The following is a 14991-nucleotide window of genomic DNA, read 5'->3' as shown; positions in this document are numbered from 1 at the left end:
AAAAATCTAAAATATTAAAATAACAAGACAAACCATAGATAATGACTTCATTTTAAAAACAGGGAAATGGGTATATAAAAACTCGCTATAAAAACTACCATTCAAAATGTTAGCCTAAAATGTTTTGTCAATCTCTGAGAGTGGACTGACCTTCGGGAGCTTCGAGGGTCTTCTTGTTCTGCTGACACCAGCCGATGGGGTAGAGGCCAGCTCTCCTGATGTCGCACCAGAAGTCTGCCTTCCGGTCCTCCCCATAGCCTTCGTAGCGGAGCAGGAGCAGCTGCTCACAGGCCGTAATGACGGTGGCCACCCAGTAAGTTTCAGGGTCCTTCCTCAGAGCCACCTCCAGCTTCATCCCAGGGGCAAACCCACTTTGCAAACATATATCCACCTGGAGACAGAATGTTATGAGGCGCCAAACACTGCACAACTGCTTCTCTAGCTCAAGCTCTCCTAAAGACCTAGCATTTCTCAAACCAAATGGCAATAATCCCTGAGAAATTCCGATTCTAACTCACAGCAGTGGTCTAAACAAAACCGAAGCAGCTGCAGGGCTCTGCCCCACATGACAGTACAGAAGTTGGCCTTTTCAACACACAGTCTTACATTATAGACGGTATCTCCTAGAAAGCTTACCCATTACTAAACACTCACATTTTCATAATGTTCAAATGCCTTCAACAGTGATTTCTACATCACTCGACAGAAACAGGGAGGAAACCATATTGGAGAAAGGACAGAAAGCCACAGAGATAATAAATCAGTGGTATTCGTAATATTATATACTATATGCAGGGAGCCTTCCTTCCAGTGTTAAAGCCCATGCTCTGTCAGCTGTTATAATAAAGGGTATAATCACCTTAGGTGAAAAGCTACATGGTGACAAGGGACAGATCAACAACCCTTACATGAACACACAAGAGATGAATGACACTCAGTGTGGGAGACGTTACAAGTAAAGAAGGGGGGGGACCGGAGTGAATTCTGTCATTCTGGACTGGAAACAGACGTATCTAAATAAAAATACAGCAACGGATAGGAAAGCAGTATGGATGTGCATATAACTCTATGTATATTTCTTAGTTCTGAACCCAGAGGACTACAAATACACAAACAAATTTAGTGCCCAAATCTTGGTTTTTGTAAAAAACTGAAGTTAATCATCTTCCAATAAATAACAAAGATCACAGAGAAACTACTGGTTACAATTCTAAAAAAAAAGTCAAAGAAGCAGGAGCCTGAAATATCTTGCAATATCAAACAGAAAAAACCAAAACATGATAGGAGCAGGTCAAAACGAAATAAAAGGATCTCCCAATGGTGACAGTTGTAAACCAAAAGATAAATATAGAAAAAAATGATGGAAAAATATAAGCAGGTAGTTCTCAACTACAGTTCCAGCACTCAAGAGACTTAAGTAAGAGGACCATGAGTTCTAAGCCTGTTTGGACTACAGAATGAGATCTTATCTCAAAGAAAAAAAAGCAAAAAAAAAATATATATATATACATGATGAACAACTGTCATCAGACAAACATCACATAAATAAGCACATTGAGAATTATTGACAGATGCTAAAACTACTACAATGAAAACAATATTTGCATAATCTCAAAGGATTACTCTACGAGATTCTCATCAACTGCAAAAGGCAAAATACTAACAATAAAGTGAATAAGACTGGCAGATATCACTTTAAATTGATCAAAGTTAGTATGACTCCTAAAACATCAATACTGCATTATATACACTTGCCTGACATCAGACAAGGAAAGGACTTCCTCTGGCATGCTTGCTACAGCTGCATATACTGACGTTAGCCACAGGGGAGGGGACTGAGAAATCCTGCATAAAACAACTGACATGCAGTATACATTCTCTAAAAGAATCAAGCTCATGAAAAAACAAAGAGCAATAACCGGAGGAGACCCTGGATATGACCAATAGAACAAGTCAAACAAACAAATAAGAATGTAATAAAAATTAAAAAACAAATGAAAATGTAGTCACAGTTACTAGATAACGAGAGTCAAGTCCTTAAAGAAGCAAGGTCAGTGTTTTTAAAAATAAATCTTAAATAAACCTTATTTTCTTAAAGTAAAAAGTGACAGTGTAGTGTGAAATTCACATTCAAAAGTCTTTTTCTCAGGAATCTAGCACATGCTCAAGAAGATTTTACACTGCACTCTAGGGTAGTTCTAAACAGCAAGAACTGATGGATTTTATGATTCAAGACAGAGCACGCTGACTATCAGTTACTTCTGAAGATTGTGCTTTGTATTTTCAAGGGAACTACTACCCCAATGTGTAAGTGATGTCCTGAGAACAGGGTTTTACGTCATTTAACCCCTACACTGACTCCATTAACGTGCTGTCCACAACTGAATCAGGCCAGTGAGTGTTTCCAAGTTCAAAGCTCAAAGACCAAAGAAGCAACAGTTCCACCCTAGCAGCAGTCCCCTCTCTCCCACCACCCATTCCTCCTCAGTCCCCCCACAGCGCCACAGCCAGGGCTCTGCTGGACCACGCACTACCACAGCTATAATCACCAGAACACAGCCCAGCCTGCCTGTCCACTCCGCAGTGGAAGACTTCCGTCCAGTAAGTCCTCACCTCCCATGTGGTTGCCTTGATGGCTTAGGAGCTGGCTTTGTCCTTCAAGAACACTGAGTTCAGGCAGAAAGCACCAAAGCTGTGGGTTTGGGGCATTTACTTAGTTATTAACAGTCTCTCAGTCCTCACTGACAGTGCCAATGAAATCTTGTGAACATTATTAGAATTGTTTTTATTCATGATCTTACCATTTCCCTAACCAGCCCTAAATTTTGAAACAATGCTTCCCACACCAGTGAGGCGCACACCTCTTGTCCCAGCACTTAAGAGGCAGAGGCAGGCAGATCTTGTGGGTTTTTTTTTTTTTTTTTTTTTTTGGTTCTTTTTTTTCGGAGCTGGGGACCGAACCCAGGGCCTTGCGCTTCCTAGGTAAGCGCTCTACCACTGAGCTAAATCCCCAGCCCCTAGATCTTGTGGGTTTTCAGCCAGCCTGGTCTGCAAACCAAATTCCAGGACTTCCAGGACTACAGAGAAACCCTGCCTTGGAAAACGAAAAGGAAATAAACTAAAATACTTCTCAATCCTCTTCTCTCCTCACTCCGGCCCCAATCATCAAAAACCATCTCCGCAAACCAAACAAAGCCTTCCTTCTGAAGTGTTAACTGCATTTTTAACAAGTTTCATTCTCCACCTGCTCTGCACTGGGATTACAGGTGGACAGCTATGCCAGACTCTTTATGTGGGTGCTGGAAATCTGAACTGAAGTACTTACACTTGCATGCCAAGCACAATACTAATTAAGCCACATATGTCCCCAGCCCAGGCTTTCTTTAACATCTAACTGGTTTATAAAACAGTAACTTCAGTCTTGCTGGTCTGGTATTTCCTCAACATAACCACTTTCCTCTTGGAATGGTAATTCATCATTACTTGTCAATGTATATTAAAAGTACATAATTTGCTTTTTAATTTTTATACAACTAAGGGATTACCTTGAGTCTCAGAAGAGACTTTAGACTTTTAAACAGTCTTGACACTCAAAGGCCATGGGGACTTTTGAAGTTGTGCTAAATGCATTTGGCATTATGATATGGCTGTTGGCCTACAGGGGCAGGGAGAAGAGTGTGGTTGTTAAAATGAGAATGGCCTCCAATGGGTCATACTTGACTGCTTTGGGAAGGATGAGGAGGTGTGGCCTTGTAGGAGAAGGTGTATCACTGGAGTAGGCTTTGAAGTTTCAGAAGCCCACACTGTTCCCGGTTAGTTCTCTCTCTGACTTGTGGTTGTCTCAACATAGGAGTTTGCAACCTGCCTGCCTGCCTGCCGCCCTGCCATGATAATCCGGGCCTCTGAAACTATAAGTCTCCAGCAAATGCTTTCTTCTGTAAGTTGCCTTGGTCATGGTGCTTAGTCACAGCCATAGACAAATAACTAAGACACAATAAAAACATTAAAAGAAGAGGGGTAAGCCAGGCATGGTGGCATACATCTGCAGTATCAGCACCAGAGCAAAGCAGGTTGATCTCTCTAAACACAAGGCCGGCCCGGTCTACGTAGCAAGTTCCAAGACAGCCAGGGTTTCACAGTGAGGCCCTGTCTCAAGAGAAAGAAGAAGGAAAGTGAAGGGGTGTTGCCTACATGTTTAAACGATGCATAGGGAGCTGTGGTGGCGCCTGTCTCTTCCAGATAATCTTCCCAGCTGAACTCCTCTACTTCTACACCAGACCCGAGATCTGCAAAAGAAAACAAAACGTTTATCTCCAAGTAAACTCAAGTTAGATAAATAAATTACTGTAGGTCAAATTGATTTTATGCAAAAAAAAATAAGCAACTTTTGCTTTAATGGTAGATTCCGTAAGTCAATTCAATTCAATGTAACAGTTAAATCTGATATATTCATTCATGCTGGGTGTGCTGGTTTGAATAGAAATGAACCCCACCCACAGGCCCATATATATATAGATATTGGTCATCAGGCTGGAGTAGGTGTGGCCTTGATGGAGGAAGTGTTCCACTTGAATGGGTTTTGGAGTTTCAAACACTCAAGCCAGGACTAAGTCTCTCTTCCCGCTGCCTGTCAGGACAGATGTAAACTCTCAGCTGCCTCTCCAGCACTGTGTGTGCCGACTGCCATGTCCCCACCATGACAGTGAGAACTAAACCTCTGAGCTGTTAGCTAGCCCAGTTAAATGTTTTCCCTTGTAAGAGCCGCTGGTCATGATGTTTCTTCACAGCAAAGAACACTGACTAAGACACTAGGGAAATAACAAATCTAAAGTTTACTCAAAAGATCATATAAAAGTAGAGTGGATATAAAATTACTAGAATTACTTTGGACTCAAATATATTTCTAATACCAACATTTAGGATTCTTAATAGACAGTTCAGATTTAAAATGCAAACTTGATTCTAAGTATTTTACAACCAAGTAAAAATACTACTAGCCAATATTTGCAGTGCATTAGATCTAGAAAGTGTGGTTTTGGTTCCCCTGCCTTTTTTTTTTCGGAGCTGGGGACCGAACCCAGGGCCTTGCGTTTGCTAGGCAAGCGCTCTACCACTGAGCTAAATCCCCAACCCCTCCCCTGCCTTTCTATTCAGCCCTTATATACAATCCAGTGAAGAAGATCCTAAGTCTATTTCTCCTGTATCCACTGCTATCTCTGGAGCAAGGCCTATTCAGACACCTTTCCCTCTCACTCACATACGACTGCAAAGGCTCAACAGGATCTCACCTACTCTTCCGCTTCTGTGAACCAGCTCGAACCAGCTCACAGTGCCCTGTAACGTCAGCTCTTGAAGACCTGATGCCCTCTGGCCTCTGTGGGGATGGCACTCGCATGTACAAGTCCATATCCACAGCCATATCCCAGCACTTGGGTGGCAGGGGCAGGTACATCTCAAAGCTAGTTCAAAGCCAGTCTGACCTACAGACTGAGTTCCAGGACAGCCAGGGAAACCCTGTCTCAAAAAACCAAAGGAGGGGGAGAGATTAAACCCCAAATCTTTTCATGGGTGGGGCCTGGAAGCTCCCTTCTTGCTGACTAGTTTTCATACTACTAGACAGTGCTATGTAGGTTGTAGAGGAGAAAAGTTATCAACACTTTTACTCAGCCATGGACCCAGCAGCTGTTAGTGCTAGCCCCCTGGTTAAGATGTGCTCTAATGGCTGGTGTGAGGACTGTTGTGAGGACTGTTGTGAGGGCTGTTGTGAGGACTGGTGTGAGGACTGTTGTGAGGGCTGTTGTGAGGGCTGTTGTGAGGGCTGTTGTGAGGGCTGGTGTGAGGGCTGGTGTGAGGACTGGTGTGAGGACTGGTGTGAGGACTGGTGTGAGGACTGTTGTGAGGGCTGTTGTGAGGGCTGGTGTGAGGGCTGTTGTGAGGGCTGTTGTGAGGGCTGTTGTGAGGGCTGGTGTGAGGGCTGTTGTGAGGGCTGGTGTGAGGGCTGGTGTGAGGGCTGGTGTGAGGGCTGGTGTGAGGACTGGTGTGAGGACTGGTGTGAGGGCTAGTGTGAGGACTGGTGTGAGGGCTAGTGTGAGGGGTGTTGTGAGGACTGTTGTAAGGGCTATTGTGAGGGTTGTTGTGAGGACTGTTGTGAGGGCTGTTGTGAGGACTGGTGTGAGGGCTGGTGTGAGGGCTGTTGTGAGGGCTGTTGTGAGGACTGTTGTGAGGGCTGGTGTGAGGGCTGGTGTGAGGGCTGTTGTGAGGGCTGTTGTGAGGACTGGTGTGAGGGCTGTTGTGAGGGCTGGTGTGAGGGCTGTTGTGAGGACTGGTGTGAGGGCTGTTGTGAGGACTGGTGTGAGGGCTAGTGTGAGGGCTGGTGTGAGGACTGGTGTGAGTGCTGTTGTGAGGACTGGTGTGAGGGCTAGTGTGAGGGCTGGTGTGAGGGCTGGTGTGAGGGCTGTTGTGAGGGCTGTTGTGAGGGCTGTTGTGAGGGCTGTTGTGAGGGCTGTTGTGAGGACTGTTGTGAGGGCTGTTGTGAGGGCTGGTGTGAGGGCTGGTGTGAGGGTAACCGACTGCTTTCTGATTGGATGTGAGACCTGCTCCACAGCATGAGAAGTCATTCCTAGTACTGTAAATTTGGTCAAAACCCACAGCTGGGGAAATCACAGACCCTAGTGGAAAAATCTTCCACTGCTGTTTTGCTAAATGAATATACTATGCCCATGAAGTCACCTTTCATTTATTTATGCCCAAGGAATATTGCTCCCATTAGCTTTGGTCAGAGAAGCCTCTGTCTGCCATGAGTGGCAGTTACTTCCAAGACTCGTAAGTGGTCAAAGTACTGAGATAAGTAAGTGCTCAGGGCTGAAGGAGACACGGACATTACTCATTCTATGAAGCTCAGAGAACATGGTGGAAAAGGGACACATAAAGAGGCAGAAGAACGAGAGGATGCTATAGATGCTGTCTTCAGGGCACAACATGGGTACTGCACTCATGAACCCACAGCTGCTGTAATTATTCGTGTAAGACCTTCATAAGCCTGGACCCTCCAGCAGTCTAGGATGGGAGGGGAGAGACCAGGAGTCTGCGCTTTCCTGAGGATCTATCCATGGGCAGACAGTGGATGCTTGGAGAGGATGAGACATTTTCCCCCAGTGGTATAACCAATAACTAACTGCCCAGGCTGCTGTAAATAATCCTTCAGCAGTGCTCTTATAAGCAATACTAACTAAACCCACTGGATCACCAAAGAAAAAGGCAGGAAAGTAAGTGAGGAACTCGTTGGGAAGAGGAGAGAGACAGGAGAGTACAATAGGGAATGAATATGGACAAAATACAGTGTATAGTTGTATGAGGACTGTCATAGTAAGATGAAGCCTATTACTATGTATAATTAATATGGATGGATTAAGAAAAACTAGGACATAAAAATGGCTCCTCTGGATAACATAGGACAGTATTATCACTAGGCCTAGCATTGTTAAATTGCACTCAAGGCTGTAGAATATAAACGAAGCATCTGTGCCACACTACCTCCTCTCCAAGGCTCAGAGATCATGAAACTGTGACTTCACCAAACACAAAACCTGTTAAAAACCAAGCTGGTCTACTCAGGTACAGGAGAAGCTCACAAGTTCCATGACCAGCTGAAGAGTCACTGGGAATTCGTGGCTGCTGGAGGAGAAGGGATCAGTTCCTCTGGATGCGGCCCCTGAGGACTGCCCATGTTCTAGCAGGTGGGCATGTAGCCATGCACATACAGACTTAGTGTCCTAAGGGGACTCACTGGACTCTTTAAAAAGTACACGATGCTAATTGGGAAAAGTGGTTGGGGCTTGGGAAGAGTTAGAGGGGAGGGACTGAAGAATGGATCTGATCAAAACACATGTTCATATATAAAATTCTTAAACATAGGTTAGAACAGAATTTAAAAATGAACACATTTTTCCTTCCAAAATAGATTACTGTATCCACAACTATTAATAGCAACTTATTTGCAATAGCTAAAATTAGAAAAATCAAAATGTATGAAAAGATGAGTAGTTGAGACAAGTGCAATACACTCATGAAATGTGACTCACAATACGAAGTAACAAACATAGGCTGGCGAGGTGGCGGGGCAGGTAAAGGCACTTGCTGTCAGGGCTGATAACCTGAAGTCAACTGTTAGAGCTCATGTGGGAGAAGAAAAGAACCAGGTCTTCCAAGCTGTCCTCTCATCTCTGCACATGCACCATGCCATGATCACACCACACAAATACACACACATACAAACTCATCTCAAGTCTACTATTTCAGGGTAGACTTTAAATGGTCATATATTAATTCTGTTCATGACGCATTCTCTAAATGACAAAATTATGGACATAGCAGTTGATTAAAAGTGTAACAAGATGGAGAAATAGGCAGCTGTTCATGGTTGACAGAGTTATCCATCGTGACTAAGGTGACACTGATAAGAGAGTATACATGTGACAAAACACACAGAGCACTTTATGCACTCTTGTTTGTTATATGTACAACTTTTATATAATATCTTATCTTATAGTATAGTTATATGAGAGAAGAGAAACACGAGTTGACAGAAAACATGGAACCTGCGACACTATCTTTGTAATTTCCTATGAATTAATAAAGTATTTTAAACCAATTATAAAGCAATAATTAAAATCCAGTTATTTAAAAAACATGGTCTGTTCTTAAAACCTTTTTCCCCCTAGCAAACAGTAGTTGTAGTCCCTAGCGCCATGCAGTTAAGGCCCAAGTGATGCAATGAAAAATGTAATACTATAAAGGGCTTCCAGCTCAGCAGGATAAAGTCAAGTCAGACCACGCAACAGAAGGGGTTTAGCCAATTCAATACCTGCATCAAGCTGCTGCTCGCCGTTCATCTCCACAGCACATGGGTGTTCTCTTCCCCGAGTGATGAGCAGGCTGAGGGCTCTGCTGCGATACACAGATGACCTGAAGTGTCACGTTTCTACCCAGTGGCACCCAAGGACCTAAACAAAAGTGATTAAAAGTTAAGTTAATACACATGACAAGATTCAAATATGCTTAGTTAGTGATATGACGGCATTTGACTGGGTTGAGAGGTAGAGAAAAAGAAAATCACTTAGAAGAAATAGGAATACAGAGATGGGGGTGACACCTTTTCCAAGTTCAAAGCTTGTCTAGATGTGTGTGTACAAGAAGACTGTCAACTCCTTTCTTTCTACGGACTTCAATAAATTGTGACTGGAAGAGATGGTTCAACAGTCAGGAGCGCTGGCTGCTGACTGTAGGATCCAGGTTGGAGTTCCACATAGATGTGGTGGTGCCCAGCCACCTCTAACTCCAGTTCCAGGGGATCTAGGTGCCTTTTGTCCTCCTTGGGCATCAGGCAGGAAAGTGGTACAGAGACATACATTCAGGCAAAACACCTATACACATAAAATAATTTAATAAAGATTACAATATATTGATATATGTTTGAGTCATAACCTTTAAACTTAGTATCGTGGTTGCTAACTACAAAAATTCTACTCTGTCCATGACAACTCTAATACCTAAAAGAACCACTCAAATAAGTTCTAAACCCATGCATATTTTAAAACAGCTTTATTGGGCAGGCACGGTGACAGACAACCTTAATCCCAGCACTCAGAAAGAGCCAGCCTGATCTACATGGCAAGTTTCAAAACAGCCAGAGCTACACAATGAGAACCTGAATCAAAACAAAACAAAACAAAACAAAAAAACAGCTTTACTGTAATAGAATTTACCAAAATTCACATTTGAAATGTATCTCTTTATTTTAAATTTAATCATAAATTTAACTAAAATTTTTTAACTAAATTCATAGAGAATTTAGCTATTACTGTAAACCAGTTTTAGAATATTTGTGCTCCCCTAAAAACAGACTTCACACCCATGCTCACTATCACACTACAAGGTTAGCATCATCATGAGCTCATAAACAGGAAGTAATTATCATACATGCCCTGGAACCAACAGCTAGCAGGCAGCAGAACCAGGCTGGCTTTTAACCAAGGAGGAAGTCTATATTTCATATCCTCAAGTACTGTACTGTCTCTCAAACAAAAGCAACGATGATGACTTTGAACTCTGATGCTCCTAACCCTACCTTCTAAATGGTGGGATGCATGACTGAGATGATTAATTCTAAGAAAAAAATTAATAAACATTTATCAGGGAGTTAAGGAAAAAATCCCACTAAAATATTTGAATTTATACACTATTCCAATCCAAAAGATGTACATACTTTTAAAGTATGCTGCTAAGCATGGTAAATACCATAACCAGATGTTCCACTTTTCAGACTGGCAGCTCTAACTATGCCCCTGGCAGGTAAAGGCTACTAAAAGTCATTCTATTTCTTGTTCCCCAGGAGTTCAGATTCCTTCGATTGGCCCTTCACTTTCAACAATACTCAACTATTGTTCCGTGAATTCGTCTGCTTTAGACAGTAAATTAAACTGGTGTTCTTATTTAACAACTAAACTTGATTTTCAGGGTAAAAATCTTTCGTTGATTCATTAAGTTGTTTCTCCTGGTTAATTTTATTGTTAATCCACTCCTACATGCCTAAAAAGATTAGAAATTAAAGTCTGACAAAGTCCAGGTTTTAAAGCATTCTAACAGACAAATCTTAGCCACCTATATAATCTAAATTAAATCTGACCATAATGTAATTTTTTCAAGTTTATGTAAATTCAATATAGCTTTATCTATCTTGGCTCAAAAACTAGTTCTAATAAAAGCACTGAATACCCAAAATTGTTCCCTTTTAGAGACAAGTTCTAATGCCCAGACTAGCATTTTCTTCAGGTATTAAGTGATCCTCCTAGAGACCTCTCAAATAACATCACACCTGACAAACAATAAGAAAGCATCAAAAATATGGCACAAAAATATAAAAATGTAAAATATAGCCATTAATTTTGTTTTGAGACTGCATCTTTCTATAGAGTCCTGGTTGTCCTAGAACTCACGATGTAGACCAAACTCACCTTGAAGTCACAGAGATCTGTTTGCCTCTGCCTCCCTAGTGCTGGGGCTAAAAGCATGTAACACGATGCCCAGCCATTATAAATTTTATTAATGAAACTTTTTCTTCTCATTCAAATCCCAATGGAAGTATTTTACTCTGTTGGTATGCTTGATTTTTAAAAGAACATGTATATCCAAAATGCATGGGTGAGACTGTAGGTCAGGATCTGAGGGTACGGCATAGAGACAGATCATCCGTCAAGCACAGAGACCCTAGTTTGACGCCATTAACAAGAAAACAACAATAATAAAACAACAGTAACATACACATTCATATATGGCTTGGGGCTGGTTAAACAGTTGTCAACCATGCAAGAGCCTCCAGATTTAATCTTCCGTATTGGGAGCGGGTTGGGGGTGTGCCAGAGGCTGGGGTGGAGTAGCTCTCTCTTTCTTGGTAGTTATATGTATAGCCTATGCCTGAAATCCCAGCACTTGGAAGATAAAGACAGGAAGATCAGAAGCTCAATCAAGGTTTACACAGTGATTTCTACACCAGTCTATGTTACATGAGACCCTATAATTTAAAATAAAAAAGATAAAAGTAAATAGTTTTAAATTTTTGTTTTGACCTCATTAATGAAGATAAAACATACACTGGACATGGAGAAATTAATTTTTTTTTCTTTTCTTTTTTTCGGAGCTGGGGACCGAACCCAGGGCCTTGCACTTGCTAGGCAAGTGCTCTACCACTGAGCTAAATCCCCAACCCCGAGAAATTAATTTCATACTGACCAGCAGCTGCCTCTCTGTAGGCTAGCTTTCATAGTACTAGAAAGTGCTATGAAGGGTGCTGGGGGGTGGCTGGAAGCCATCAACAGTCTTGCACAACTGTGAGCCTGTGAGCTGCAGCAGGGACAGGCCAGGCCACACATGGCCACGGGCGCTGGAGTAGCACAAATACTACGTGAATAACCAATTGCATGCTCACTGGATTTAAGGCCTGCTACACAGGCAGAAATGCTGTCTGGTACTGTAAATGTGGCCATCAATCCATGGTTGGAAACCATGCATGACCCACGGATGAACCTATTACTATTATTTTGCGAAATGAACATAGTAACAAACTGCCCTCCAGTTTGCATCTTTCTACCCACAGAGCCAACTGAGCAGGGTATACTGGTTGATGAAGAAACTCACCACCATCACAGTGCAGACAACTTTTGGGGCGTTCGCAGTCATCGATTTTACTTTGTAATACTTATTTTATGTGCATGAGTGGTTTTGCCTGCATGTATGTGCCTGAGAAGGCCAGAGGTCCCTGGAACCGGGTGCTGGGAACTGAACCCGGGTCCTCTCTAAGAGCAGCCAGTGCTCAACGCTCTGGCTCACATCCGCAGCCCCATGGGATACCTAGTCCATAGCCCACATAGAGCCGACCTCAAGACTCAGGGACCGTAAGGAATAAGGCAGCAAAGAGATTACCAGGGCTACAGAGGACTGAAACAGACCAGTCTCCTGAACATGACAGGGCTGCTGGACTCATGAACTCACAACACTCTAGCATGGAGGGGAAGGGGCTCACAGCTCAGAGGAGCGATGGATAGTTGATGACTTCTCTGAGAGGAAGTTGATTTTCTTTAAGGTTGTGGCTCCTGAGAGGTCAACCATGCTCCAGTGGGTAACCCAAACTCAGACATTTATGGGCAGCACAAACTAGAAATTTTGGGTTGTTTTGTTTGTTTTATAAAGAGAAAGTTGAAACAGGTATAGAGGGGCAGGGCTGGGTTTGAAAAGAGAAGTGAAAGGGAAGACAAAAATGATTTAAATTATAATGTATGAAATTCTCAAAGTTAATAAAAATATCTTTATAAACTACCTCATTCCTGAATGTTTACAACAAAATTATTCATAACATATAAAAGGTAAAAAACTACTCAGATGTTTATCAATTAATTAATAGATGAATAAAATGTAGTATATCTAATACAATAAAATCTAAATCATCCACAAAAAGAAATTTCATGGCATGGGTATCTTAAAATATTGTTGTAAGTAAAAGAAACCAGATATAAAAGCCAAATATTATATTCGAATTATACTAAATTTCTACGATAGGTAAACTGTCTTCATTTCTATAGGCACAGAAAGATTAACAGAGACCAAAACACCAGGGTAGAGAGGTCAACGGTGAACTTGGCTTATTTTTTTTTTTTTTCTGAGGTGAGGTGAGGTGGAATACTGACCATTTCAGAGCTGGATTCTGGTAGTATTAGCCATACCACTCTGTAATCGTTGGTGATGATAGATAAGTAAGTTCCTAGTACATTTCTGTATATATATATATATATATATTTTGGGGGTTTTTTATTTTTTATTAGATATATTTCTTTATTTACATTTCAAATGTTATTTCCCTTCCCAGTTTCCTGTCCATAAGCCCCTATTCCCTCCCCTTCCCCTTCCCCATACAGGTATTCCCCCTATACATCCCCTTTATTGCCCCCCCATATTCCCCTGCACTTGGGGGTCCAACCTTGGCAGGACCAAGGGCTTCCCCTTCCACTGGTGCCCCAACAAAGCTATTCTCTGCTACATATGCAGTTGGAGCCCTGGGTCAGTCCATGTATAGTCTTTCGGTAGTGGTTTAGTCCCTGGAAGCTCTGGATGGTTGGCACTGTTGTTCTTATGGGTTTGTAAGCCCCTTCAGTTCTTTCAATCCTTCCTCTAATTCCCCCCAAGGGGATCCTGTTCTCAGTTCAGTGGTTTGCTGCTAACATTGACCTCTGTATTGGACATGCTCTGGATGTGTCTCTCAGGAGAGATCTCTATCCGGTCCCTCTCAGCATGCATTTTTTAGCTTCATCCATCTTATCTAATTTTGGTGGCTGTATATATATGGGCCATGTGTGGGTCAGGCTCTTAATGACCATTCCTTGAGTCGCTGCTCTAAACTTTGCTTCCATATCCCCTCCTATGGATACTTTTTTTCCCCTTTTAAGAAGGAGTGGGAGCATCCTTCTTGAGCTTCCTGTGGTCTGTGGATTGCATCTTGGGTAATTCGAGGTTTTTGGCTAATATCCACTTATCAGTGAGTGCATACCAAGTGTGTTTTTCTGTGATTGAGTAACCTCACTCAGGATGATATTTTCTAGTTCCATCCATTTGCCTATAAATTTCATGAAGTCATTGTTCTTGATAGCTGATTAGTACTCCATTGTGTAGATGTACCACATTTTTTTAATCCACTCCTCTGTTGAAGGGCATCTGGGTTCTTTCCAGCTTCTGGCTATTATAAATAAGGCTGCTATGAACATAGTGGAGCATATGTCTTTGTTGTATGTTGGAGCATCTTCTGGGTATATGCCCAGGAGTGGTATAGCTGGGTCCTCAGGTAGTGGAATATCCAATTTTCTGAGGAACCTCCAGACTGATTTCCAGAGTGGTTGTAGCAGCTTGCAATTCCACAAACAATGGAGGAGTGAGTGTTCCTCTTTCTCCACATCCTCGCCAGCATCTGCTGTCACCTGAGTTTTTGATCTTAGCCATTCTCACCGGTGTGAGGTCGAATCTCAGGGTTGTTTTGATTTGCATTTCCCTGATGACTAAGGATGTTGAACATTTCTTTAGATGCTTTTTGGCCATTCAATAATCCTCAGCTGAGAATGTTTTGTTTAGCTCTGTATCCCATTTTTTAATAGGGTTATTTGGCTCTCTGGAGGAAGATCTCAGAAGACGGAAAGATCTTCCATGCTCATGGATTGGCAGGATTAATATAGTAAAGATGGCCATTTTGCCAAAAGCAATCTACAGATTCAATGCAATCCCCATCAAAATTCCTACTCAAATCTTTATAGAGATAGAAAGAGCAATTTGCAAATTTGGAATAACAAAAAACCCAGGATAGCGGGGCTGGGGATTTAGCTCAGTGGTAGAGCGCTTGCCTAGCAAGCGCAAGGCCCTGGGTTCGGTCCCCAGCTCCGAAAAAAAGAAGGAAAA

At 42.2% G+C, this 14991-nt stretch overlaps 1 protein-coding gene across 12 annotated transcripts in view; it reads right to left on the bottom strand.

The window, feature by feature from the left end:
* Sfmbt1 (Scm-like with four mbt domains 1) overlaps positions 1-14991 on the bottom strand; it is a 119626-nt gene that overhangs the window by 48678 nt on the left and 55957 nt on the right. For all 12 annotated transcript variants that reach the window (XM_006252658.4, XM_008771006.4, XM_039094801.2 and 9 more), the window contains 3 exons: positions 8864-9002; positions 4192-4286; positions 151-391 (listed from right to left, as the gene is read on the bottom strand). In XM_006252658.4, the coding sequence (XP_006252720.1) occupies positions 151-391; positions 4192-4286; positions 8864-8891 (364 nt within the window). In that variant the 5' untranslated portion in view covers positions 8892-9002. The remainder of the gene's footprint in view (positions 1-150; positions 392-4191; positions 4287-8863; positions 9003-14991) is intronic.

This window comes from Rattus norvegicus, chromosome 16 (assembly GCF_036323735.1).
Source record: "Rattus norvegicus strain BN/NHsdMcwi chromosome 16, GRCr8, whole genome shotgun sequence".
NCBI lineage: Eukaryota > Metazoa > Chordata > Mammalia > Rodentia > Muridae > Rattus > Rattus norvegicus.
This window is presented reverse-complemented; position numbering and strand designations above follow the sequence as displayed.